The sequence below is a fragment of the Salvia miltiorrhiza genome, chromosome 7, assembly GCF_028751815.1.
Source record: "Salvia miltiorrhiza cultivar Shanhuang (shh) chromosome 7, IMPLAD_Smil_shh, whole genome shotgun sequence".
Classification (NCBI taxonomy): Eukaryota; Viridiplantae; Streptophyta; class Magnoliopsida; order Lamiales; family Lamiaceae; genus Salvia; species Salvia miltiorrhiza.
In genome coordinates this window covers 28,308,503-28,335,547 of record NC_080393.1, presented here as the reverse complement: position 1 = coordinate 28,335,547, position 27,045 = coordinate 28,308,503, and the positions used below count along the sequence as shown (strand labels likewise).

At 37.9% G+C, this 27,045-nt stretch overlaps 3 protein-coding genes across 4 annotated transcripts; 1 reads left to right on the top strand and 2 right to left on the bottom strand.

Moving 5' to 3' along the window:
- Window positions 1-212: 212 nt before the first annotated feature.
- Window positions 213-2,458, bottom strand: LOC130994032 (transmembrane emp24 domain-containing protein p24delta7-like). The gene is made up of 3 exons (XM_057919070.1): window positions 1,936-2,458; window positions 578-675; window positions 213-477 (listed from the first exon to the last, which is right to left on the bottom strand). Exons 1-3 carry the CDS (start codon window positions 2,230-2,232, stop codon window positions 333-335), a joined length of 540 nt encoding a protein of 179 aa, XP_057775053.1. The 5' UTR covers window positions 2,233-2,458; the 3' UTR covers window positions 213-332.
- Window positions 2,459-11,185: 8,727 nt separating this feature from the next.
- On the top strand, window positions 11,186-15,697 carry LOC130995800 (rhamnogalacturonan I rhamnosyltransferase 1). Its single transcript, XM_057921229.1, has 9 exons — window positions 11,186-11,372; window positions 11,785-12,091; window positions 13,043-13,110; window positions 13,189-13,277; window positions 13,350-13,512; window positions 13,768-14,057; window positions 14,359-14,563; window positions 14,820-14,977; window positions 15,071-15,697. The coding sequence occupies exons 2-9, from the start codon at window positions 11,842-11,844 to the stop codon at window positions 15,342-15,344; spliced, it is 1,497 nt and encodes a 498-aa protein (XP_057777212.1). The 5' UTR covers window positions 11,186-11,372; window positions 11,785-11,841; the 3' UTR covers window positions 15,345-15,697.
- Window positions 15,698-16,272: 575 nt separating this feature from the next.
- LOC130995799 (ribulose-1,5 bisphosphate carboxylase/oxygenase large subunit N-methyltransferase, chloroplastic) lies at window positions 16,273-18,442 on the bottom strand. Of its 2 annotated transcripts, none has more exons than XM_057921226.1 (6): window positions 17,740-18,442; window positions 17,627-17,655; window positions 17,322-17,560; window positions 17,134-17,259; window positions 16,648-17,055; window positions 16,273-16,568 (listed from the first exon to the last, which is right to left on the bottom strand). In XM_057921226.1, exons 1-6 carry the CDS (start codon window positions 18,234-18,236, stop codon window positions 16,353-16,355), a joined length of 1,515 nt encoding a protein of 504 aa, XP_057777209.1. In that variant the 5' UTR covers window positions 18,237-18,442; the 3' UTR covers window positions 16,273-16,352. The 2 variants fall into 2 exon arrangements, with proteins under 2 accessions (XP_057777209.1, XP_057777210.1); XM_057921227.1 differs by having other exon boundaries at window positions 17,322-17,533.
- Window positions 18,443-27,045: the final 8,603 nt, after the last annotated feature.

Here is a 27,045-nt window from a genome sequence, read left to right as displayed (position 1 = left end):
AGAATTTCATCATCTTTTCTCTCTCAAAAGAAAAAATACTTTGATTTTTAACTTTTGCCCATGATATATAAACACCAAATTTTTTTAAAAAAATTGCAAATCACATTCAATACTAGTATCCCAATTGTCTAGTAGAAAATTTGTCGTCTGAAATATTAATATTAATATTATAATATAGTAGTAGTTCTCACTCAGCTCAATAAAACCCCCTATAACACCAAATGGAATTTTATTACAGTTCTGTTACCATATCGAATCAAAAATGTATTTAATCTCTTCTCTAAGTAATTGTACAGTACTCAGAAATGCTAATAAATTACTCAAAAAGCACATTAGATAAGCTTCTTCTTCTCGAAGAAAGACTTCAAATGCCATAGCTGCAGTCCAGCTACAGATAGGCAAACAAGAATTGATAGAAAACTAAACCAGAACATCTTTGAGTTAGTAGCTTTATTCAGCAACTGCATCTCTTCCTCCCTGCGATAAGAGAGCATTAACCATTAGGTCAAACATCGCAAATCACGTACTTCAAGAGAAGAGACATTGCCAATCTCTTCAGAGAGTTGATTTGACTTACCTTTCGCGTAGATAGTACATTTCGTCGTGGATGGATTGGACTGTGTCGAACATTTTCTTCAGTTCTATTTCCATCAACTGATCCCAAGGGGAGAAAAGCCGAGAAAGTTAAAAATCAAGATAGATAGAACGGGAATGATTTCAAGGACACTCAATTTTATCATATCAGAGAACAATATCAAAACATAATTCTGCATGAATCCAGAAAGGGGAACTTCCAGGAAAACCAAATAAAAATGAACATATGTAAGTTTAAATGCTGGAAGAATATGAACAGAAAAAAATAATTCAAATCACAATCGAAACATGCAAATACAATACATGAAGCATGATTCGAGCAAGAAAAAATTGATTTTATAAAAGTATACGCTCAAGAGAACATATCAAGATCCCCAAAACAAAAAGGTCCAGAACTAGTTGTAGTCGGAAAAACAAGAATTGGAGTTTCCACCTTAATTTAAACTATGCTACTTTTGTGCTTAAAAACTTGCTGTTTACACCAATAAATAAGCAAAAGAAGCAACAAAATGACCCACCATGTACGAAGATGTCAATTAAGAAATTCAGTTCAGGCTTTCCAGGTTGATGCTTGACATGGTTATCATTAAATTAATTCATTTTAAATTTATAGGCACCTTGCAGCACCAAATTGTTATTGAAGAGTTACATAGAGAAGGACTGAGAAAAGGTGGCAGGCAGGAAGATGAATAAATTGAAATAAAATTAAGGTGGGAAGAACTCAATAGAGTTTACAAGCACCGATAAAGCCATTTTAAAGTACACTAGGACTTGGGCATGTGCCATCACAGAGAAAGAATTATTAACATTTTAGGCAAGAGCAGACTGCAGTACCAAGAGAGGCGAAAACATAATGGAATCAACATAACCATTTTATCGTGTCCGATTTTGCTGCACCATTCTTGAGTCAAAAGTGAAAACTACAATCTTTTTGGTGATAGGTGAATGGGATGTTCATTGCCCAAGATTATCAAATTAGCAAAATATTTTCAAATAATCGAAGAAAGGAGTTTTAAACTAATCCTAACCCTGCCCAAAACCTCCATCAATTAGCAAAATATTTTCAAATTATCAATAGGTGAATGGGATGCTCATTGCCCAAGATTAAACCTTTCATAACCATCCAACTCAACCAAAACTAATCTGATTCCAAACAAAGTAAAATCTATAAACTTATAACTCAAAAATGTCAACAGCATGAGTTGGTCTCGAGAAATATAAATGGAAAAATCATATCAAAATTTGCAAAAAAATGACCAAATTGAGATGCATACGCTAACTAAACAGACTCCAAATGGCACCCTATTAATAACCCCTCCAAACCGTGAAACAAGTCTAAAAAAAGCGAAACAGCACAAACAAGATAAAATTCCACAAAAAAATAAAAAATAAAAAATCTTCATAAACAGAGAAAATTACCCGAACAGTGATTTTGTGAGAGTCAGGCAAAGGGTGTCCGTCGTTGGGATTTACAATTTGGTATTTTCCAACAGTCATAGAATTGCTCTTGATATCCTCCGATATGCATTTGGTGTGGCCAGATTCCAGATCGAACCGAATCGATTCTGCCCGACTCCATAACAAGAAAACTGAAATCAAAAGGAGCAAAAAACCCTTTCTTTGGATTTGGATTTTCATATCAACGATGACGAAATGAATAATCGATGATTTCGAGAAAAGGAAGGGCTTTCCCCCCTAAATTTAGGGCTAGGTTTTCGCTGTCTGAATTCAGATTAAGTAGTTGAGTTTTCTCCCAAAATTCGCCGATTGTCTTAAGATGACAGAACAAGATCAGAAATTGCAAAGAGTCAAAAGGCTGAATTAACTTCTTTCTATGTTTTCTTGGGTTGGTCTTTCAATTTTTTCTCAATAGAATCATAATCGCGTCATAAGTTATTCAATGTCCAATTAGATTATTCCACGTGGGATTTGAGTATTTCTCCACGTTGAATCTATTATTATAAGAATAATAGGAGTATTAATTAATTATATAAAAGAAATAGAAAAATTGTGTAAGATCTATCTCAAATTCACAATTGACAAATATAGAAACGATCACCTACCCACCGTGGGCATGCATAACATGCCCACTATGATGTGGCAATCGTAATTATAGTAAGATAATTTTAATTAGAGTAAGATTTATTAATTCTCTTTCTTAATTAAAATTGTCACATCAGTGGTGGGCATGTTATGCTTGCCCACGGTGGGTAGGTGATCGGTTCTGTTGACAAATAACCTACGTCGAATCAAAATGTACTCAAATACAGATTTGCCCTTTTCTCGGTTAATCTATACATTAAAAAGGTAATTTTTAATTTAAAATTAATTCTAAATTAAGTGATGATTTTATGATTATAATAAAATAAAAAAATTTATTAATAAATTATATTTTTTCTTTTTAATTTTTTTTTATCTTTTTAATTTTATTTGATTTCTTTTCTAAAATTATGAAATTTGACTAATTATAAAATATTTGATATTCATCTCAAATTAAAGATTACGACAAGAACTTTAATACGTTTTATGTAAATATTAGTGATGAGTTCATAAAATGTGATTTGTTCATGCAAATCAAATATAAATCATAACCTAATATTCAGAAGAGAGAATTAGGAACGAATAAGATACAAGCTTTCTCGATTTTCTATTAGTAACGATCTCATTGATCTCTTCCTATAAATCAATGTAAGTAATGGGCAGTGAGAATAAGAGGTAATAATTTGTAGTGAGAACAATGAAGATGTACGCAAGATGAAGTACAAAAATGCTCTAAGAGTTTGAGAGTGATATTGTTGTCCTATTTACAATGAATCATGATTTCCTATTTATACCATTTTACATGATAAGGGTAATTTTATCCTTTTACATATTCACGTACACAGTATGTACCCAAGAAGCTTATAACTAGAATCTAGATAAACTCATCTAATACTAACAATTTCTCTTTTTGTGCGAAATGACTATTTTTTGTAGTCAATGTGTTTGCTATGGATAATCATTAGCCTGTTACCTAGCTAGGATTGTCGTTTATGGCTTGTTGCTCTTTATTTTGATAAGAGACATGAATTCGAATGTTCTTGCATAAGTTGTCATGTACAACTTTCTTTTTTGTTGTGGTATGGCTGTAAAGAACAACGCTGCAGAGAAGTGCAACTGATTTTTCAAATGCCCACAGATGTGTGTAGGGGGACCATAATTATTATGATATCCACACAAGAGATTGTTGGGGTGCACCTTCAACATAAATGTATGGTGCTCTGAACCATGGTTCGTTCTTGACCTTGTGAAATATCTCATCTTGAGGCATGTTCAGGGGAGTAAAGTTGGCGAAAGAGGTAACTTCGTTCACCACCTGTTTAGGGGAGTAAAGTTAGCGCCCTTCATATTGTTTAGCTCCGACTTTTGCCTTCTTGGGTCTGTTACATTCATTTTCAACTTTCCTTGCAGCCATGGCTTCTTCCAACTAGATATCCCGATAGCCTTAACATTATGTCGTCGAAGTTTCTTGGGGGCACAATTTGTAATATATCGAAAAATGGTCCCGATTTGAGGCCTCTACGAAAGCATATTCTTGAATATAAGATTCAGCCTCAGGTACTTCCAAAGAGGCCATGTTAAATCATGCAACATATTCCCTTAATGTCTCTGTTTGTTCCTGGCGTATGTCCATCATGGACATCGTTGTCTTCTCAACCCTGCGAGAACTAGAAAATTGACACATGAATAGGTTATACAGATTCTCAAACGAATAGAGATTGAACCCGACTCAAGTTTCCGGAACGATTGTTGTGCCAACCTCAATAGTGTAGAAGAGAAAATTCTGCATTTGATGCACTCAATGTATTGATGCAACATTACTAATTCCTCAAAACGAGCCATGTGTACTTCTAAGTCTGTTGTCCCATCATAGTCCAAACTAATTGGTTTATATAGTTTCGGGGTAACACATAAGCTAATATCTCCTTAGAAAAAATGGGCTTTGACGATGTCTAGGAATCAGTCATGAGTTGAACATGATTTTCTTCCTTATCCCCTTCGTCCCTCTCCATCGGTGCCTTGCTAGTAGTTTTTTTTCCTCCTCGTGGATTTCTTGGAATGTTCTTTTCTCTCAGCTCAAGCAGGATTTTCAGTTAGGTGATCCCTTTCCTCCATCACAAACTCAAGATCTTTCAGTTATTTTTGCAAGAATAACATTTTCTTTTCTAACTTTACAGCCTCAGCAATTTCATCCCGTTTGCTCAACGGAATTGTTTTACTCGTGGAGTCACCCACATCCTCAAAGAATTCAACACTCTTAGTTAAATGTGTCCCCACATCCCGATGTTTGTCAGGATTGCCTCCAATTGGCCCATTGTCAACATCCTTAGGTAGGGCCGCCGGGTCAAACCCTTGGTCATTCGCATGTTTATCTGTAGTGTTAGGTCCTAGGTTGGTTGGGCAGGAGCCACCGAAGATAAAGGAACCCTCATCATAGCATAGTTGAATAGTGAGAGCATTTGTTCTGTCATAGTAACATTGACCAACCCACCACCAGGTGCAGCGAAAGCCATGTTTGACAACCCTGCTTCGGTCAACCCAGGTGTAAGACTATATTGTAGTGTGACTTTCCCAGATGGCAACAAATGAGTCGTGGTTGCAACGTTGAGCCCAAGTGGCAATAATAGTGATGACGTGGTAGCATTCAAAGTAGTAGATGGACTAGTAGCTTTTTTAACCAAACCTAGTGGTTCTTTCTAAAAGTTCATTGTCAGATCACGATTAACATGGATAGATCCATGTCTCAAACCTGGTGTAAAAATCATAAAAACAACCCTTAGATAACAACCCGATAGCAAGCACTAGGGGCCATGGAATACTCCCCATGAGCCGTTGACACCTAGAGATCCCCTATAAATAGTAATATATAAGATGTATCTTAGATCAAATACACAAAGTTCTAATATTGTTTTTCACACATTCATCCCCACTCAAGAGAAATTCATATTCGATACCATATTATTTGAGAAATAAACCCAAAAATCCATAACAAAGTGCCATATTATCTGGCAATAAACCCAGATGTTCGTACCAAGATGTTCCTCATCGAGATTCTCATAAAACCAACATAGTTTCCAAAACTCATTAAAAAATAAAACAAGACTTTTCTTTGCATCATATACAATTGGTGGTAATTCATTAGAGGAAGGCAACATATCTCCTAAGATAGTGAGAAGATCCGTAAAACTCCTATCGCTCCAACTATGTTTTGCCTTCAAGTTGTATAATTTCACAATTGTAGATAGTTCAGTGAATTTCGTACAACTAGGATATAATAATTTCTCTACATCTTCAGGTAAGTTTACAAATTCACTTGGATCATGAGTTTTTTTATATGCAGCATGTTTTATTGAGTAATTTGGTACACGATGCTCGAATTCACTTCCATGTTTCATTGAATAATTTGGTATAGATCTTTCTCCATGCCATATCCATGTATGGTATGTTAAATCGATACCGTTACTCAACAAATGCAACTTTACGAGTTTAGTTTTTTTTTTTCTCATTAAATTTCCACATTTTGAGCACGGACATGACATCAATGCATCATTAGGTAAATTTTGCATGACAAATTATATGAAAGACTCTACTCCAACCTTATACTCATCAGTCAACCTATTATTTGGCATCCATGATTTATCCATTATGAACCTATATAAACAACTAACAACATTTTATACAACGCAACAAGATTTCCCAAGATGCAATAAAGCAATGATAGATAAGCAAATAAGAGATTAAACAATTACACGCATATAGAATTAATTAGTAAATACTCCCTCCGTCCCGCTCCAAATGTCTCCTTTCTTTTGGGCACTGAGATTAAGAAATGTTTATAAAGTAGATAAAGTGGGTTGGTGGAAATTATTTAAATATTAAGTATAGAGAGAGAGTGTATTGCCAAAAAAGGAAATGAGACATTTGAAGAGGGACAACCCAAAATAGAAAATGAGACATTTGGAGTGGGATGGAGGGAGTAATAATAATAATGACGATGATGATGATGATGATGTCATGTAGAACTTCCCACGACTAACATTAACACTCACCCACCTAATCCACCCCTAGGGATGACAGTGGATCTTGGACCCGGTCCAGATCCATTTTTATGGATCTGGATCTCAATTTTTTGGACCCGACGGATCTGGATCTTGAAATTTTAGATCCGAATCCGGCCCAGATCCGACCCGTGGATCCATTTTATTATATATATATATGTTTTATATTTTATATTTAGTTTACTAATAATATTAACTAAATTAAAAATAATAAATAAATTATATTCAAAAGAATAAAAACTAAAAGTAATTAGATAAAAGTATTTTGTGTTATATTTTTCATGATGGAAATTAGATGTTGTTGATTTTGTGAAAATTTTTTAATTTAATTTAAAAATAGTAGATCCATGGATCTGGACCCGTGGACCCGCGGATCTGACGGATCTGGATCTGGATCCAAAATTTTCAGATCCACGGATCTGGATCTGGTATATAAAAACGGATCTGGATCTGGTATTGGTCAAGAACAATTATTGTTCAATCATATTCTTCCATCAACACTTCAGATAGATAAGGCAACAACATCATATCCACTCGCTTAGATAGAAAGGGCAGCAACAACAACATACTTCAAGAGTAGCAAAACTAACGTTAGACTCAGAGACGGCGAAGCACGGCGGACCAGAGAAAGACTCGGAGAGCAGCGACAAAGCACGACAGACCAGAGGCTCAAAGCAGCGGTGAAACACATTAGAGCAAGGCAGATTGATCTGTTTCAGAGAGAACATGGTGTTGTATACAGTTAAATGGTTGTAAAAAGAAGTTTAAAAGTTGCAATTAAGGGTTGGAAAGACAACAAATATAATATATCAGGTAAGATAAGGATGAAGTAATTTCAGCTCCACTAATAGTAGACATCCAATAGTGATTAATCATGATCTCTATCTTACTCGCAACATATGGTGATCAAATTTTCTTTTGTTGCCTCCTCTTACAAAGAACTATTATTTCACGACAAAATCTAAACAACATAAGTAGGGCTGGGAATCGGGTCGGGTTCGGGTACCCGAACCCAAAAATCCCCTAAACCCTATACCCGACCCCGACCCCGAAATTGAAATCGGGTACCCTAATACCCGACTCGGGTATCCGAGTCGGGTATTCGGGTACCCTAAATTACCCGAGTCGACTCATTGAAAAATCAGACATTCCATCACAATAAACTAGAATACAGAAAACCAAATTCACAGTTCGAAGTTGAGGGCGGTGGCTGCCGAGGCCCCTGCTGTCCACGGCGGCGGCGACTCCGGGCGAGGCGGTTGCTGGCAGTCGACGGCGACTTCAGGACCACCAGCAGATCCGAGCGGCGGCGTTGCTTCAGCGGTGGCGACGTCGGCCGAATTTGAGAAAAACAGCGACAGCAGCGTCGTGAGTGTGTGCGTTTCAGTGAAGGAGAGAGAGAGATGTCGTGTGAACGAGAACAGAGAGAGGGAGACGGCGAGAACAGAGGGCCGGCTGGGAGGGATGAATTGGGAGGGATGGATTGGGTGGGAATCGGGAATTGGGGAATTGGGAAATGGGAAGGCCGAAGGGATTCAAGGGAATTGGGGAATCGGGAATCGGGAATTGGGGAATTGGGAAATGGGAAGGCCGAAGGGATTCAAGGGAATTGGGGAATCGGGAATTGGGGAATTGGGGAATTGGGAAATGGGATTGGATTCCAGCTGTGCGGATATATTAAGTCAATTAATTCGGGTATTTCGGGTATACCCGATACCCGATTTTCTAACACCCTAAATACCCGATCCCGAACCCGAACCCGATTTTTTCGGGTATAGGGTACCCGATACCCGATTTTTTCGGGTCGGGTAATCGGGTACCCGATACCCGATCCCGAACTTCCCAGCCCTAAACATAAGCACAAATTTGTGAAAATTGGAAAACAGGAAGAACAAATATCACCGAGTTATAGAGTTAATCAATTTATGAAATGCCTAATTTTGTTAGTAAATTGATGGGTGCCGAAACTTCTCAGTGCATTTCCAAATCTCCATCATAACTCGACAACACTTCATGAACCTCAAATGGCCATCGAAACACCAACTTACAAAGTTATTTCAGACCTCAACTTAATGTTTTTCTAGAAGTCGTCTATGAAGGTAAGGGAAAATGGAACACTCAACTATAACTATGCAGTCACTCACATTTTTACCCACAACACAATAAAATCAATCATCCTTCAAGCATTGCCAACATTGAACAGAGAAGCCACAACCCCATAACCAAAGTCCAGAAACCGAAAGGAAAAGATAAAAATCTAAGAAGGAAGATGCGGAAAAGATAAAAACCTGACAATAAATCTGTGCCTTAGGTTTTGTCTTGTGAAGCTAAAAGTGAAATCTGCGCCTTAGGTTAGGTTTCGCCTTCAGTGAAATCTTTTCCTACGAAACTGACTTCACGGCAGTGGGGGAAGTAACGAGTGCGGTGAGGGATGTCGATAATGAGGAATCGGGGATTTGATGATGAGATGGAGGCGATGCCGAAAGGTGTAACATCGGCTGGGGTGGCACGGGGAGATGGTGGCGGAGAAACGTTGTGCAACGAGGAGAAGATGCTAGGGCACTGTTACATTACGTGATTCTTTCTTTGCATTTTTTTATATGTTGTAAAACTGGTTTCCAACCGATATAATATAGTTTAACTAATACCGGTTTCATAATGTATCTAAGACACCACATGATAGAAATCGATACTAAAAAATCGATTTCAATCAGTGTACTTTTTTTGAATAGAAACCAGTTGTATCTATGAAATCGGTTTTTTGAGCTACAAAATCGATTTTTAGCAAAACTCGGTTTCTATTTAGTGGTTTCTATTACAATTTTTGTTGTAGTGAGTTGTTGGAAAAAATTTGTATGTTTTGATTAGATACCAAAACCCCTTGATGATTATAGCCTACAGATGTACCTTATAGATTGCAACTCATTTGTTAGGGAGTGTACTTTTTATGTTTACAAGTTTCAACTTGAAGAATAAGTAGATCAAGCTACTGATGGCGCATGAAGAAGAAGTCCATTGATCGAAAGGCTAGCTGATATAAGTTACTCCCTCCGTCCCACCGAAAGTGGTGCATATTCTTTTTTGGGTTGCCCCTCCGAAAGTGGTGCATTTCCTTTTTGGTAATAATTTTACACTACAAACAATGTGGCCCCACACACATTTACACTACAATCTTATTCTCCTTAAATCCCGTGCCCAAAAGAAGTGCACCACTTTCGGTGGGATGGAGGGAGTATTAACTTTAAGGTCACCAAAAAGAAGATCAGTTTGAAGATTAAAGCTAAGGACAAAGTCAGTCTATCTGTATCAACTGAATGAAATAAGCTTATCAGCTATATAAGGTCTACTGAAGAAAAATGGATTTAACTCGACTTCTATTGAACTTTCACGGAGTTAACCTAAGACCTAGCTGAAATCGAATAGAGCCTAATATGGATACATGTTTTTCCACCGGCAATGTGGCATTGTTTTGCATTTTCATTTCTTGTTTTTGCCGCCATTTGTGTTATTTTCTTGTTGAAAATGGAGGTTATTGCCCAAAACCCGCCACCATAGCTCTTCTTATATTGAGAGTGTATATCAATGTGGTCTTTTATCTTCAAATTGGTCTATTTTCCACTATCTGGGCACTGTTTACCTTAAATTCAATTGCGTTCTTGAATTCTCCAAATGGAATTACTTTATAGACTATATTTCATGTGCATTTTCTAGGTTTCTTGAATCATCATCATTATTGGTCTCCTTAAAAATGGGTTTCTTCGATGTGAAAGATTCAATTTTCTTTGTCGTATTGATGAGACGCAAAGAAAGCACCGACGACGAAGGTCTTAGGCTTACTACCATCATCGTCATTTTTGAGCATGGAGAGTGACCAACGGCTCTTTCTCACACTAACATCGCAAGATTTCCTCTAGGCTCGAAGAATTAGCCGAAAGCTTTGTTATTGGATGTTGAGAACGGTTTGGTGCAGCGGAATTTGGTGAAGAAGATGGAAGGCTTCAGAGGTTTTGGAGGCGGTCGGAGACAGAGGAGCAAGCTGTTGCTGGGTTTGGAAGCGAAGGAGAAGAATAGATATGTGTACGTGTATGTATGTGTGTGTGTGTGTGTGTGTGTGAGGGAGAGAGAGAGGCACGAATTATAAGTGTCGTTTGTTTGTTTGTTTAATGTTTTTTTGTTTTTTTTAATTCTAATAAAAATGACATGTAATTTAAAATGACCAGCTTATATTGACAAGGTGGACATTCAACGAAATACATAAAAAATAGGCACTCGAAAAATTTAGCGAGCCATAGATAAAAAAAATAAAAATATACAATTAATATGCTGTTTTATAATTATCCTTATATTAAAATTAAAAAAACGATAAAATAATAGGCTATAAAATATTTACCTATAAACCGAAATTCCCAATCTTTTTGAATAATTGAAAATTTATAAAATTCAACTTTTTTTTTTTTGTGAAATATCAACTCCCTTTCTCTCTCATTATAGAAATTCCCAATCTTTTTAAACAATTGAAAATTTATAAAATTCAACTCCAACTCTCTCTCTAAAAGTGGTGTATCATCATTAGGCCACCAAACAAAGAACTTTCAATCTGCAGAGCCCAACAAGAAATCGACTGATGAAAGTGAAGAAGAAAAAGAGGCAGAAAATACAAGAGAAAGATTAAATATAACCGTGCGCATCTCTCTTTCTCTCTCTAGATTTTGCTGAAAACAAGATAGAAGTTTTGCAGTTCGTTTCGCACTTTTTACCACTTTCCTCAAACCAATAAACCATATTTTCGTCTGATTTACTCTTCATTTAATTTAGTCGATTTTTCCCTCGTGAAATCCACCGCTATGTCGCTCTAGAATCTAGATCCCCCATTTCTACTCCCCTTCTTGAGATCCCATTTCTTCAATCTTTTTTTGCCTATTAATAAAATTTCATTTTTTTATCCAAGTGTTTATCTACTAGGCTTTCATTCAAACCCACAAAGGCGCCCAACAGTTGAATCTTTACCAGCGCCTACCTCCCGAATCGCACGCGCATTTAAGAAATCACATGAATTCATCTATAAAAACGAAATCTTTTGCCACAAATTTAGGTTACGCTGGCGATACCGTTACCGAGATGAAGGTTTGGCGACGGTAATGAGGCTTCAATGGAGGCGGGTAGATCAGAGAGAAGTGCGGAGAAATCGCCGGCATTGCAGGGGCCGGTGATGCAGAGGACAAGGCTGCAGGTGTGGTTTATTAGGGTTTGTTCTAGTATTCTAATTTGGACGTGCTTGGTTCAACTCGTGGCGGTTGGGGAGCTCTGGCACCCTCGTTTGCTTACTGGAAATCCGGGCTCCACCAAAATGTCGGCCCATCAGGAGCGATCGTTGCCTACTCCGCCTCAGCTGCCAGCCAGTGAGTAGCATCTCTTAGAATTTGTGGCGCTACTTTGTTGATTGGCTGCAGTGTTTATGAATTATGACTGGCTTTGCTATGGTGTGATGAGAAGATGACAATGTAGAGTGATGTGAGTAATGCTCGAGTAGGATGCTGTACTTTCGTGAAAAATTGATTGATTTTAGTTGTAGTGGATTAGGACTAAGGTGCTTTGTTGCTTAGTTGATCGCTCGATAGTCTTTTTTAAGTTGTTTGGGGCTATACTTTTCAGGGTGTTGTGGTGTTTATGATGGTGTGATGAGAAGATGACAATGTAGAGTGATGTAGGAGTGGTTCAAAGAAAATGGAACGAATGAGTAGGATGCTGTACTTTTGTGAACAAGAGATTGATTTGAGTTCTAGTAGTTTAGCAACATCTAAGGTGCTTTGTTTCTTAGTTGATACTCGATTTTTTAAAACTTGTTTGGGGCTATAATTTTCAGGGTGTTACGGTGTTTATGCATGTAAAACTGCGAAGATTTGATATGGGAAATGAGTTTTAGACGCCTGGAAGACATTGTTGTTAGTTATTGTCTAGTATCCATTTGACTCTGGTGACATGTAATTTGTTTTTCTGCTCTTTCTGGTGAGGAATGGGTTAGACGTATATTGGGTGAGATTATCTACACGTTTATACAAGTTCTGTTTGGCCTTTGATTTTGGGTTGGAGATAAGTGAAAGTAAAGAAGGGTTTTCTTTCATATTAAGTAAAAGAAAAGATTTTCCCATCACACATGTGCTGACTATTTACGTTTGAAAACTGCCTTCATTCTTTTAGGTGAACATATGTTGTTGTTTCATCTAAGGATCTTGCATTATTTGTTTCTTCCTGGGAAATGAGTAGAAGCACGGTTTTGTGTCTGATATATTATTATGGACAACTGAGATGTCATCTATATCAAAATTTTAATATTTACAAATATTTTTCAGGGAATTACACAAGTAATGGCTTTCTTAAAATATCTTGCAATGGTGGCTTGAATCAAATGCGCTCTGCGGTATGAATTTGTGCCCGCTTTCTCCTTTTCTTGTCAATTGTGTTTCTCTTGTCTAATTTTCCTCCTTTGGAGTTTCAGATATGTGACATGGTGACAATTGCTCGACTTTTAAATCTCACACTGGTTGTTCCAGAGCTTGATAAGACATCTTTCTGGGCTGATCCTAGGTATTTATCATTACATGAATTATTAATATCTTTCGCCCATATGCATTTTCAAATAGTCAGTTAAACATGCAGCAATTTTGAGGATATCTTTGATGTGGAACATTTCATCAATTCATTAAGAGATGAAGTCCGAATTGTCAAGAGGTTACCGAAGAGGTTTGGCCTACGATATGGGTACCAACCACTGGTGAAGGCTCCTGTTAGCTGGTCAAATGAGCAATACTACTTGCAACAGGTCTGTATAACTGTATGCATATGCTTATTTCTGAATTTTTCAAGAATCATTGTAGGATCTCAATTCCCCCCTTTTATGAACTAGTGTTCATGATTTCTACATAGAAACTGAGAACACTTTGAAATCTTAATTAGAATGAACATATTGTAGTTTTTGCTGCTTTAGAAAATGCACTGTTAATCAAAATAAATGTATTCTTATTACTGTTGTTTATCAGAAGTTTGCTCGACAAAATTTTAAAATCTACCTTTGCAGATTCTTCCTCTCTTTGCTAAGAACAAAGTGTTACACTTCAACCGAACAGATTCGCGGCTGGCCAACAATGGGATGTCCCTGGAGCTTCAGAAGCTTAGGTGCCGTGTCAATTTTCAGGCACTAAAGTTTACCCCTCAGATTGAGGCACTGGGAAACAAGTTGGTCCATATTATCCAACAGAAGGGGCCCTATTTAGCCTTGCATTTGAGATATGAGATGGACATGTTGGCTTTCTCTGGATGCACACATGGATGCACCGAAGAGGAAGCAGAAGAGCTCAAACGAATGAGGTAGTTGCTTCAACAAATTTAGCACTTCTTTGGATCAATAATCAGGTTTGCAGTGATGCTATTTCTGGATGATGTTTATTCCTGGGATGCTTAAAATAAGAATAGAACTTAATTTGTAAACTTGAGAGAATGCTTTCTTTTATGTTTTCGGTGTTTAGGTGCATGATCATATAACTGATCCTTGCCGCACATTTAACTGCTCAATGATGGCAGCTTAGGTTTTCTGACCCCACCCTTTCTTCCTCTTTCTTTTAGCATGCTCATGCCTTTCCTTATTCTGTTCTTGACTTGTTTGCATCAGATATGCATTCCCTTGGTGGAGGGAAAAAGAGATAGTATCTGAAGAGAAAAGATCACGTGGCTTATGCCCTCTTACTCCGGAAGAGATGGCTTTGATTTTGCAAGCATTGGACTTTAGCAGAGAGACACAGATCTATATTGCATCTGGTGAGATCTATGGCAGTGAACGGAGACTTGCAGCACTAAGAGCCGCTTTTCCAAGGATTGTGAGTCGGTTTCTTTGTGCCCGGCTCTATTTATATGTGCCTGCGTGTGCTCAAATTTGTGACGAGGAAACTATTTACTAGCAATATGTGTTTTGGGATTTTAAGGCTGGTGGACAGTAGATTCAAACAAACACAAGTTCATGAAATTAACTGTCTTTGGATAGTAAATGTAGACCTCTTTAGTTTATTTGTCTTATCACGACTTTGATATTTTAGGTTGCTTCTTCACTAAGATTCTACCATCTTACAAATTCAGGTGAAAAAAGAAATGCTGCTAGACCCTGAAGATTTACAGCAGTTCCAGAATCATTCGTCTCAAATGGCAGCTCTCGATTTTATGGTTTCTGTTGCCAGTAATATCTTTATTCCCACGTACGACGGTAATATGGCAAGAGTTGTAGAAGGCCATCGCAGGTACGAGGATGAACTCTCAAAGTGGTGGATGCTATATCTTAATCTAATCTAGTACCACAAAATCTGAAGATTCTCATTTCTGATTTTTTGCAGGTATCTCGGGTTCAAGAAAACATTCCAACTGGATCGTAGAAGACTCGTGGAATTGTTGGATTTACATCATAATCGAACTCTCTCATGGGACGAGTTTTCATCTGCTGTACGGCTTGCTCATGCGACGAAAATGGGACAGCCGTCTCAGCGTAGAGTTATTGCAGACAAACCCAAGGAAGAAGAATATTTCTATGCGAATCCTCAGGAGTGTCTGTGTGAAGCAACGAACTGTGCTAACTTGTCGCCTGTTGGAAATGCTACCGTGTCTTCGTGAGATTTGCCTCCCAACGAGGATCTACTGAGTGACGGAGTCTGTGAATCGAGTGTGGAGTGGAAGCAATGACGCCATTTGAGAAAGCAAAGGCTTCGATTTGGCAGAATGCTTCGATGAAAAGCAGTAAGAGATAACAAGAGACCTAACTTGTTGGTAGGTATGTGATTTTGATCGTCACACGTTACGATTTATGAATTGCATGAAGAAATGCATGAAAAGTGAGATGTTAAAGCTGGAATTGCCTTTATTCATTTTGTTCATAAGCATTTCTTTTCTTCTTCTGCTGCTTGCTGCAGATTGTAATTCACATGATTCCCTGCTATTTATATAAAAGTTGCCCCAGTTTATTACTATTTTCTTTTTTTATAATAGAAAACAATTCATTATGATCTTCAGTTAATACTGTTGCATGCAGAAAGGAACAAAGTTTATTATTATCTTCTTTTTTTTAATACAACAATTCATTATTGTCTATAGTTATTATGGTGTTTTAGTACAAGCCGATACAATTGGAGAGGTCCGAGTTGATACAAGATTTGTGACATTTGGTGAAAAAACAAAGCATAACCTTTATCACCCAATCTCTATGAATTTAAATTTCGAAAATAAACCTCGACTAATCACATAAAATCCTTTTTCCTATTTTTTTTTTTTTTTTGTTTAAAATCTTTTTTCCTATCTCAAGGCAACCACCTTATTAAAGGTTAATTGCTAGAAAAATACATTTGTCCGAATTTACAATTTGTACACAGTTTTCTATACAATGCAATTATAATCCCACCTTTAATTTTTTGCAATGACTACATTCCCAAATTTTTCTTCTCACAATATTCATTACAACAACAGTTTAAAAATCATGCAAAAATTGCAAATTTAAATAAATGTTGTGTTTTTCTGACAACTAAGCCTAAATATAAACACTCGCACATACAAATTCGTAGCTCAAAACTTGAAAACGGCATGATCGGAATTGATAAGGAGTGTTTTGTTTTGGGTTTTGAGAGTGTACTATTTAGGCTCCCAGAAGATTATATCACCTTGCTCACCAACTAGACCAAGATCTTTAAGCCTTCTTTCTTGGTAATACTCAAGAAAATCCAACTCCGACTCTCTCTCTCTAAAGATGTCATCTATCTGCTGCAACACCTTCTTCTCTCCTCTTCTTATCCCAACTGCCACTGCAAGCCTTGAGCTCAGATTCCCTTCTTCAATCAACTTCTCGTCCTGCAATTCAATTCCATTTCTAACGTAAGCTCAAAGCGATCCCGTGAAAACAATGAATCAAGGGCTCACTAGTTGTTACCTCTTCAATGGAGGTATGATAACCAGCTAGTGCAGATTTGCATGCACTGCGGACTACTTGGCATATGAGTTCCTCGTTGGCACGACTGACAGGCAGCTCGAGGAATCCCCATACTTGGTTTCTGAATATGGACTCTAGGAGGAAAGCATCGGTTCCTCCAAGGGCCACAAGCCGTAGATATTGAAGCATTTCTGTTTGGAGAGGTTGGCCATCTTTGATATCAAAGTAAGCAGATTCGCCTAAACCATTCAACTCAGCTATGTCTAACTTGTCTCCGTAAAATTGATCAGACTCTGATATTTCCAGCGTCAAAGTGAATGCATTACGGCTGGAGTTTTCCAGTTCGATGAATCCATAGTCCAGAGCCATATCTGCACTACTTTTGTTGAGATCATATTGGATGAAAACCTGCCCACAAAACAGATTATGAAACGCCAAAGCCTTCAACTTATACTAGGATTGTAGAAATGGGGATGAAAATGTCACCTGCTCACCAGCCTTGAGAGATAAAGGGCTCCTTATTTGAAACAGATAATCCCATGAGAAAAGGCCTGCTGCCCCTCTAACCTCATGGGCATGATCTTCAGTTGTAACCTTGGAGCTGTGGTTGATCTGACCATCCAACAAAATTAAGTAACTACATTTCAACTAGAAATCCAAGATACAGAGCTTACCAAGTCAGCAAAGGGGATGATAACAAGATTCTGATTGCGAATGCGTGAAAAAGCCCTTGATCTGAGCATCCCAAATGCCCAGAAGAAATCATCCAGTGTTACGGCACAAGGGAAGAGTTGCTTGTTTGGGAGTATGATTTCTTCTTCTATTTTTAGAAATTCATTCTGCACGTACTCTTTCACACTCAATGTAGTGCTCAACAGTTGGGTTCCTTCACAAGTATCAAAAATTTCAATTCCTGAGACAACACATAAATCACCATAAAGCTTAAATTTTTATGATAAAAACAAATCAAGAAAGTGACCTTGAATCTCAAGAAGCTCCTCTTCTGACCTGCACTGGAGTGGAACAACACTTATCAACAAAAATAGAAACGCAGTGATGAAATATTAAGTGAGAAACAAAAGCAAAACCCACCAATATATAGTAGAATCAGTTGCTTGTGGAAGAACATCAAGATAGTGTTTCCACTTAGAATCGTCCCCCTTTAACCTCTCCCGCAGCAAAAGCAGAGCAACGGAAATCCATGGCTTCAATCCGGAGCAAAGGGTTCCGATATCCGAGGACGCAGCAGCATCGGGATTAATCCACAACCTTCTAGGAACCTCCAGAACGACGTCGTTTCTGGAAATGTCCCGCGTCGCGACGAGCCCGAGCCCCTCTGGCACGATTCCCGGCTTCACGGGAGTCTTAGACGAGACAATCCCTTCATCTTGGAGCCATTGCCAGAATCTCTCCACTTTTTGCGGAATTTTGGGTTCGGTTTCTGTGGAGAGAACGGATTTAGGCGAGAGTGATCGGTTGTTGAAATGATGGACAGTTGGTCTTGTTTTAGAGGGAGAGAAGCGGTAATTTTGAGGGGTTTTGAGGATTGATGAGGGTTTTAGATGGTGGATGGTGGAGAGAGACGCCATTAACGCTTTCTTCGATTTGATTCTTACCCCTGCTACTAGAATGTATTGTATCAGTTTTTTCTGTATAGTTGGGAGATGAGGTTCAGGTTGTTGAAGATTTTGGTTTTGGATAAACCATTTTCCCTCCTCTTCTCTCTCCCTCCTTTTTTTTTTTCAATAAGAAATTTGGTTCCCCTAATTATTAGTCTCATGTAGTAATGTAAACGAATCAAACCGAATATGGTCTATCTATATATAATAGCAAAATAAATCTTATCTTACATGGCATCATATAATCACTTCATTTTAATTTTTCTTAATTCTTATTTATTCTTATTTTTTTCTAAATTTTTAATCAATTTTCATATCTAAATAATTTTCATCGTATATTTAATGCATACGATGACTTATGCTAGAACTCCTCTTGATTATTAAGTCTAAATAAATGAGGATATCAACCAAACAAAAGCGATAGTAAATTTATAAATGGCATAAGTTATTTTATGTTATACTAAATAATAAAAGGTCAAATATAACTATATAAGTTTGATCACAAAATAGATAGGTTGGGACATAGCAGAAGTCTATGTTATCCGGCCTCCATTCTGTGGCATTAGCATATCTCTAATTAAGCACTCCGTTCCTATTTATCTTTTTTCTCAAATTTTTGACTTTTAAATTAGCTATTTTTCATTTTTATTTTTCATCATATATATTCTTATTTCATTTTTCATCTCCCCAAAAATGTAATTTATTAAGAGCTTATCAAATGTATAAATAAGCTCCCTAAAAAATAAATTCATCTACCCAACTTATTTTCTCATTATCTTATAATAAGAAATTTTCATTTTACAAAAATAATTCAACTATAATTTTTTATTTTCATCATATATAATTATAATTTCATTTTTCTTCGATTTTCTCTCTCTAACAAAGATTATCTCTCACTAACTAAAAGTTTTCTCTTTAGCTTATAAACTCAATTAGCCAAACACTTTGACAACTTATAAGCTCTTAATAAAAATCATTAAATATCTAGAAACTATCATATCTGACAAATAAATTTTAATTAAAATCCTAGTATTTAACATACGTCCCCATCAGAGTTTTAGGGGGGTGTATTCGTTGAGGATTTCCACAAACTTTAAAAAGTCCATGGAATTCACATAGATTCCAGACGACTTTCAAAGAATTCGTGGTTGGATTTCACCCCGATTTTCACTGATTTTCGAAGACTTCACGGGATAATTTTGGAATTGAATTCCATGAAACCAGCGCCCGCGGAGAACCAGCGCCCGCTAGAAGAGACCCAGCGCCCGCGGAGTCCCAGCACCCGCTGAAAACCCAGCGACCGCTGAGTTCCAGCGAGCGCTGGAAGTGTGGTTCTCTCTCTCTGTGCCACACCCACGCACAATGAGCGAATATGTTTAATGACTGCTCAATAATGTAATTTATCACTTCATACTCCCTCCGTCCACGAAAAAGTGCCCCATTTGGGTGCTGGCACGGGTTTTAAGAAAGCTGAAAAAGGTGGTGTAAAGGTGGTGTAAAAGACTAAAAGGGTAGTATTAATGTATTGTGGTTACTTTTACTAATCTTGCACTAACTATTTGGCATTATTTTATTAGGTGAATTAAATGAAAGCATTTAAATAAATAAATAAAATGGAAATAAATAAATAAATAAATAAATTAACTGAAAATTCAGAAAAATAAATAAATAAATAAACTGGAAAATAAATAAACTGAAAATTCAAAAATAAATAAATAAATAAACTGAAAATTCAGAAATATATAAATAAAATGGAAAATAAATAAACTGGAAATAAATAAATAAATAAATAAACTGAAAATTCAGAAAATAAATAAATAAACTGGAAATAAATAAATAAATAAATAAATTGGAAATAAATAAACTAAAAAATCGAAAATAAATAAATAAATAAACTGAAAATTGAGAAAAATAAATAAATAAACTGGAAATAAATAAATAAATAAGTAAATAAACTGGAAAATAAATAAACTGAAAATTCAAAAATAAATAAATAACTAAACTTGAAATTCAGAAAATAAATAAATAAAATGGAAATAAATAAATAAATAAATAAATTGGAAATAAATTAACTGAAAATTCAGAAAAAAAAAATAAACTGGAAAATAAATAAACTGAAAATTCGAAAATAAATAAATAAATAAACTGAAAATTCAAAAATAAATAAACTTGAAATTCAGAAAATAAATAAATAAATAAACTGAAAATTCAGAAAATAAATAAATAAATAAACTGGAAATAAATAAATAAATAAGTAAATAAACTGGAAATAAATAAACTGAAAATTCAAAAATAAATAAATGGGATTGATTAGGCGTGGGGGAGTTGGTTTCGTAGTTTTAATTAGTGAGTTAATTGTGTGGGTTAATTGCATAGATTAAATAAAAGTGTGGATTTATTAATGACATAAGTTGTAAATAAATTGAAAAGTAAAGGGTATGAATGTACAAAAAGGTAAACATGGCACTTTTTCGTGGACAAAAAAAAGGGGTAAGTAGGGCACTTTTTCGTGGACAGAGGGAATAATATTTACATATCTTTTTCTCAAAATCTATGACACTTGTACACTTGTACCCTTCTTTTGTTCCTAACATACAAATAGGATAGCTAGTAGTTATAATATGTATTTTTAAAAATTCTTCAATTTGAGTGGATGGACATATATTCTTTACATTTCAGTATGAAATATGATACTTTTTTTCAATGATTTAATATGCATATTATTATCGGATCATCCATTTGACATATCCCTTCTCCAGCGATTGCTGAATGAGAAATAGGATAATACTCTCGCTGGACACTCTCAGCGATTGCTGAGTTCCAGCGCTTGCTGGCTTCTTGGCCGCGGGCGCTGGAACTCAGCGCTCGCTTAAAATTTCATGGATTTTAATTTTCGTAGTTCTTGACTGGATTTCGTCGTGTGTATTTTTTGGATGAAATCCATGAAAGTCATTCCGGATTTTAAGTCAATGGAATAACGAATACACCTAGATTTGTATGGATTTTAAAAAGTCTTGAACGAATACACCCAGATTTATATGGACTTTTAAAAGTCTTGAACGAATACACCCAAATTTCTGCAGACTTTTAAAAGTCTTGAACGAATACACCCAGACTTTTAAAATCCATAGAAATCCATAAAATTCCACAACGAATACACCCCCCTTAGTTGCATATGATTCTAAACCATTAAATATCTAAAAAAATAATCAAATATCTAAAACATTTATATCTCACAGATAAATTTTAATTAAAATCCTATTTAACATACGTCCCCACCAGAATTTTACTTGCATATGATTCTACCTTATCTTAGGATTGTTATAATTATGATTATATAAATAATTAAATTAAATATCTAAAAACCATAAAGTTCAATTATTAACATTTTTCCTTCTAATATCATGAGTACATGCATAGATAAATAAATTAATTCCAAATGTATCTGCGTGTATTTGATCACGATTACAATTATTAACAAATAAATGATTGACGCAAATATAGATAAATCAACTAATCTTATATTTCATCTAATAAATCAACTAATCTTATATGAGAATAAGGCTTGTATTAATGGAAAACTAAAAGAGTACAAAACATCCAAGAAAGCGCAAAAGAGAGCAAACAAAAGATCGAGCCTCATTAAAACCTTCTAAGAAGAAGAGACCTTAGAAGGAAAAAGAGTACTCGTGAAAGACTCACATTCGGTTCAGGAGCGGGAAGAGACAACTTCAGGAGTTCCGGCCTAACCATCACCCCTAAGAAGCTCGGCTCAAGAAAACCGGAAGAAGAAGAACCAAGAAAGAAAACAGGAGACCAACAACAAAAGAAAACAACCCAACCAAAGCCTAAGGGAACCAACGAACCTGCTTATATAACCATACGGATATGACTATGCGTCGACATATCCCTTGCAACCGCAATCCTAATCTCCTCAATCGCAAAAGGCCACCAGCCTTCCTGCCGATCATCATTGGCCATAATATCTGCCGGTTGATTACCCTCACGGTAAATATGCGAGACCATCAAAGAAAAATCCCGAAGCAGGCGAAGAGTATGCTGCCAAAACGCCCTAAATCTCCAAGGAACATCACTCGAGCGAGAGTACAAAAGGTGAACCACATACATAGAGTCAGCCTCAACCCACAGATGCCGCCAGCCTCGGGTATGAGCAATGTGAATAGCATAGATCACAGCCAACAATTCCGCCTCGAAAGCAAAGCCGTTGCCGCCTTTAAAATGAAAACAACCTCGGACATGAGACCACTTGTCTCGAAAAACCCCACCCGCAGCAATAACTCCAGGAGCTCCCGCCGCCGAGCCATCTGTATTAACTTTAATCCATTGACTAACGGGAGGCCACCAGTGAACCTCCACCATACAGGGGGGAGGAGCAGCACGGCTCCTCACCCCAATCGCACGAGTGATCGAATAGTCAGCCCAAGAATTAGAAATATTACCCAACTTCCGGAAAACCCCATCAATCTCCATAAAGTAAGCCTTGACAAAGGCCAAAACTGCACGTCTATCAAAGCACAAATCCTCAAAAATAAGCGCATTGCGTCCCGACCAGATACGCCACATCAGAGTGATAATTCCCGCCTTCCAAAAAGAACCAATTTGGGAACTCCAAGAGAGATTCCAAGCCAGAACTAAGAAGGAATGAATATCCATGCACCCCAAGAGATTCTCTTTACCAAACCAACCTAAAAAATCAGTCCAAATAGGGCGAACACACGAGCACTCCCAAAGCACATGCGAAATCGTCTCACTATCTTGGAGACACAAAGAACAAGCATTGGGCGCAATTAACCCTTGCCGGATAAGAACATCAATAGTAGGCAAGCGCCCATGGAGGACACGCCAACAGAGAATAGATCGCCTCATCGGAATAAAGTCCTCCCAGATCCATTTGCCCCAGCTAACAGCAGGAAAACGATGGCAAATATTAGAAAAAGCCAAAGAGGCCGAAACCTCACCCTTAACCGACTGTTTCCAATATCTCGTATCCCTCTGGCCGCCCATCGGAATACGCAGAATATCATCCACAATATCAGGAAAACGAGAAACAAAGGATGTCGTGAAATGCCAAACACCATCATAAAAATAATCACTAACCGAGAAGCTCAGAAAATCATGCATATATATCGGAATTTTAAGTTTATCCACAAGCTTGTACCCAAGCCAATCATCCCGCCAAAAGTAAGTATGCTCACCACGGTCAATACAAACATAAGAATCATCCACCAACTGATTGACTTCTTCTTTCATCCCAATCCAAACAGAAGAGTTGGACACCGAATCCTTTGCAACCCCAAAATTGTTTAGATATCTCGATCTCAAAATGGAATGCGCCCAAACAGTTCCCTGAATTAACTTCCAAGCCAGCTTCATCAAATAAGATTTGTTCATTAACGTAAAAGATCTAATGCCGAGGCCGCCTTCTTTCAAGGGGGAGCAGACTCTACCCCAACTAACAGCACAGCTGGGCCGTTTATCAATATTTCCCGACCAAACGAAATTACGACATTTCCTGTCAAGGGAGTGCAGTAACGATTTTGGCCATTTGTAAACCATCATGGAGTGAACAATCGAACTCTGAATAACGGACTTGACTAAACAAAGCCTCCCAGCCATAGAAAGATGACGACCTTTCCATCGAGCAAACTTCTGGACAATCCTATCATGAATTGCCTGAAAGAAAGAAGCTCTCGGACGCCCAACGAAAATCGGAACTCCCAAGTAATTGAAAGGAAGGTTCCCGGTAGTGAAACTGAGCTCACGATGAATAGCACTTTTCCTGTCATTGAGAACTCCCGAACCAAAGTAAATGCAAGACTTCTCCAGACTACACTGCTGACCCGAAAGAGAGTCATAGTACGAAAAGATCTGATGAATTTTTCTAGCATTTCGAACCGTAGCTTTACAAAAGATCATAACGTCATCCGCATAGAACAAGTGAGTAGGGAACTGAAAAGTTCGACTATAGCGCATAGGTTGTAGATGCCCAGAATCAACGCATCTGCTAAAAAGCCGACTCAAGATATCCTCCGCAATTCCAAAGAGAATCGGAGAAAGGGGATCTCCCTGACGCACTCCGCGAGAACAAGCAAAATATCCCCGCAGCTGACCATTATAGAGAATAGAGAGCCTCGCCGAGCTGAAAATAATAGAAATCCAGTAAATGAATTTCTCATGATAGTGATTAGCTCGCAAAACTTGCAAGATAAAATCCCATCGAATAGTATCAAAGGCTTTTCGGATGTCAACTTTACAAGCCATATTACGTCCCCTGTCCGTGCGTTTCATACAGTTGAAACCTTCCGAGCTGAGCATGATGCAATCATGAATATTACGCCCGCTAATAAAGCCGAATTGATTGTCAGAAACATGAGACGCAGCCACCACGCCAAGACGAGAGGCAAGAATCTTCGAGATAATCTTGAATAAGAAATTCGAAAGGACAATCGGGCGAAGATCAGCAACAGTGTCGACTGAATCCTTCTTGGGAATCAAAATCATCGTACTGGAATTACACCCAGAAGGTAAATAAGAATGGCGAAAGAAATTCTGAACAGCCGCAATGACATCCGCTTTAATCACATCCCAGCAACTTTGAAAGAAGTTACCAGAGAAACCATCAGGGCCAGGAGCACTTGAAGCATCCATATTAAAAACCGCCGCCGCAATTTCACTCTCATCGGGTATACTCACCAACCGCGCATTCTGATCATCAGACACCCCCGACTCAAAAAGCGCATCAATCTCTAACTGATCTCCAGAAGGTCGACCATCATCAGCGAAAAGAGACGTAAAGTGGTCAATAATATGATTCTCAATAATAGTGGCATCATAAGTCTCTCTACCATCAATCTTGAGGCGAGTGAAAGGCGCATTCCGTTTCTTGAACTTGGTCAAACGGTGAAAAAACTCAGTATTCATGTCTCCATCCCGAAGCCAGTTCGCACGGCTTTTTTGCTGAAGCAAACAGTTCTTATGTGTCAACGAAACATTAAGCTTTGCCTGAAGACTAACCTCCTCATCAAAGAGATCGTTCGTATATCCAGAAGCAGAAATCTTCCCCTGAGTAGTCTCAAGCTGTTTCATGAGAGAAGAAATGGAGGAATCCACATTGCCAAAAACCTCTTTATTCCAAACCCCAATCTCCTTACGAAGCCTTTTCAATTTCAACATAACACATAAAATCGGGCAGCGTGTGCTGACAGTCTCCCTCCAAGATGTCGCCACCATCTCCTGAAAGGTCGGATGCAAGGTCCACATATTAAAAACGGAAAGGCCTCCGACCAGTAGGGTTTGTCAATTTGCATTGCAACACCAACGGAGAGTGATCCGAAGTGAGGCGAGGCAGGACAGCAGTAACCAACGACGACCAGAGATCAGCAAAACCCTGCGAAAACAAAGCACGATCTAAAACAGATTCCACATGGTGTGGTAAAAATCTACGTCCCGACCAAGTGAATCGAAGCCCCTCCGTAGGGGATTCAATAAAGCCAGAGTTATCAATAAAATCACAAAACTCCTCACAAGAACCTCTATGTGGCGAAGCTAAACTCAGACGCTCATGAGCACCTTTCACCGCATTAAAATCGCCCATGAAAACTATTTTTCCAGAAACGAAACGAAGAAGATCATTCCAGAGATCACGGCGGTCATTTTGGTCATTCGAACCATGAACAAAAGCAATACGAAAATCATAACTATGCCACAGGCAATCCACCACAACCACCTGATCAGAAGAGAACAAAACATTAGTAACAACAGAAGAGTGAACAAAAACCCAAATATTCGAACAGCGAGGAGACCGGCAGTTTTGATGCACCGGGACAAGATTCAACGAATGCCAGTAACTCTGTCTAACTTTCCGAAATGCCCGTTTCGGTTCAAGAATGCCCAACACTACCGGGCTAAAAGAATTACAATGCTCCTTCAGCAGACGTTTGGATTCATCCGTTAAACCACGGACATTCCATGCAATAATATTCATCAGAATTAATTTATGTTAGCGGAGGCAGCTCCGCTTCTTTCAACCTCTTCCGCCCAGCTCTCTTTGGCGACGCTCTCCATGGCTAGAGCGCTGTCTCTATTACTTGTATCAATCACAAAAGTACGCGACGTATCCCCCGTGTTACGAAGTCTACTTTTAATGCTTGTGTCCGCTGGCCTGTTTGCTGTGTTCTCCGCTGCCCTAGCAGCTTGGTCCTGTTTGGATGGTCTTCCTCGTCGCTTAGCAGGAGCAACTGTTTCTGGCATGGGCGCTTTAGCTATCGCCAAAATCTGCTCAAGTCTTTGAGCTTTCAAGGCATTATTAACAGCAATATCATCCGTTGTGGAAACGTACTTCCCACTGCTGTCATAGTTCACTTCTTCATCCTCATCCGAAACCTCCTCCGAGATATGTCCATCATTGATCTCAGAAATGTTGACTGGCTGATCAAACACCCAGTTTTTACAAGGTTTTAGACACTCGGCCAACCTATCAGGGCCGTAGTGTTCAGCAGAATTGGAATCATCCAAAGATTTACCCCTAGAAAGAGGTACCCGCCGCTGCTGCTGCTCCGGTTCTTCAAGCAATTCAGTGCCTTCGTTATCCAACAGGGCAAAACTGTTGTTCGACGCCGAAACCGGCAAGCTTAACTGTTTATGGTGATCATTTTTCTGAAGTGAGTAACATCCCGGGTCCAAACGAGCTGGGGAAACCTGTATGTCGCTTCTCGAACCCACCTCAACCGACCTATCTCCCTTGGCTGTCTCCTGCTCA

Bases quoted from the DNA above. Each gene is read 5' to 3' on its own strand.
- LOC130995799 (XM_057921226.1), bottom strand. From the start codon at position 18,236: ATGGCGTCTCTCTCCACCATCCACCATCTAAAACCCTCATCAATCCTC. The intron at 17,656-17,739 runs GTGGGTTTTGCT...ACTCCAGTGCAG, and splicing joins ACTGATTCTACTATATATTG to GTCAGAAGAGGAGCTTCTTG. The intron at 17,260-17,321 runs GTAAGCTCTGTA...TTGGATGGTCAG, and splicing joins TCATCCCCTTTGCTGACTTG to ATCAACCACAGCTCCAAGGT.
- LOC130995800 (XM_057921229.1), top strand. From the start codon at position 11,842: ATGGAGGCGGGTAGATCAGAGAGAAGTGCGGAGAAATCGCCGGCATTG. The intron at 13,278-13,349 runs GTATTTATCATT...TTAAACATGCAG, and splicing joins TCTTTCTGGGCTGATCCTAG to CAATTTTGAGGATATCTTTG. The intron at 14,978-15,070 runs GTACGAGGATGA...GATTTTTTGCAG, and splicing joins GTTGTAGAAGGCCATCGCAG to GTATCTCGGGTTCAAGAAAA.
- LOC130994032 (XM_057919070.1), bottom strand. From the start codon at position 2,232: ATGAAAATCCAAATCCAAAGAAAGGGTTTTTTGCTCCTTTTGATTTCA. The intron at 676-1,935 runs TTTTAGACTTGT...TAACTTTCTCGG, and splicing joins TGTTTGTGCTGTTTCGCTTT to CTTTTCTCCCCTTGGGATCA. The intron at 478-577 runs GTAAGTCAAATC...CTCTTATCGCAG, and splicing joins ATGTACTATCTACGCGAAAG to GGAGGAAGAGATGCAGTTGC.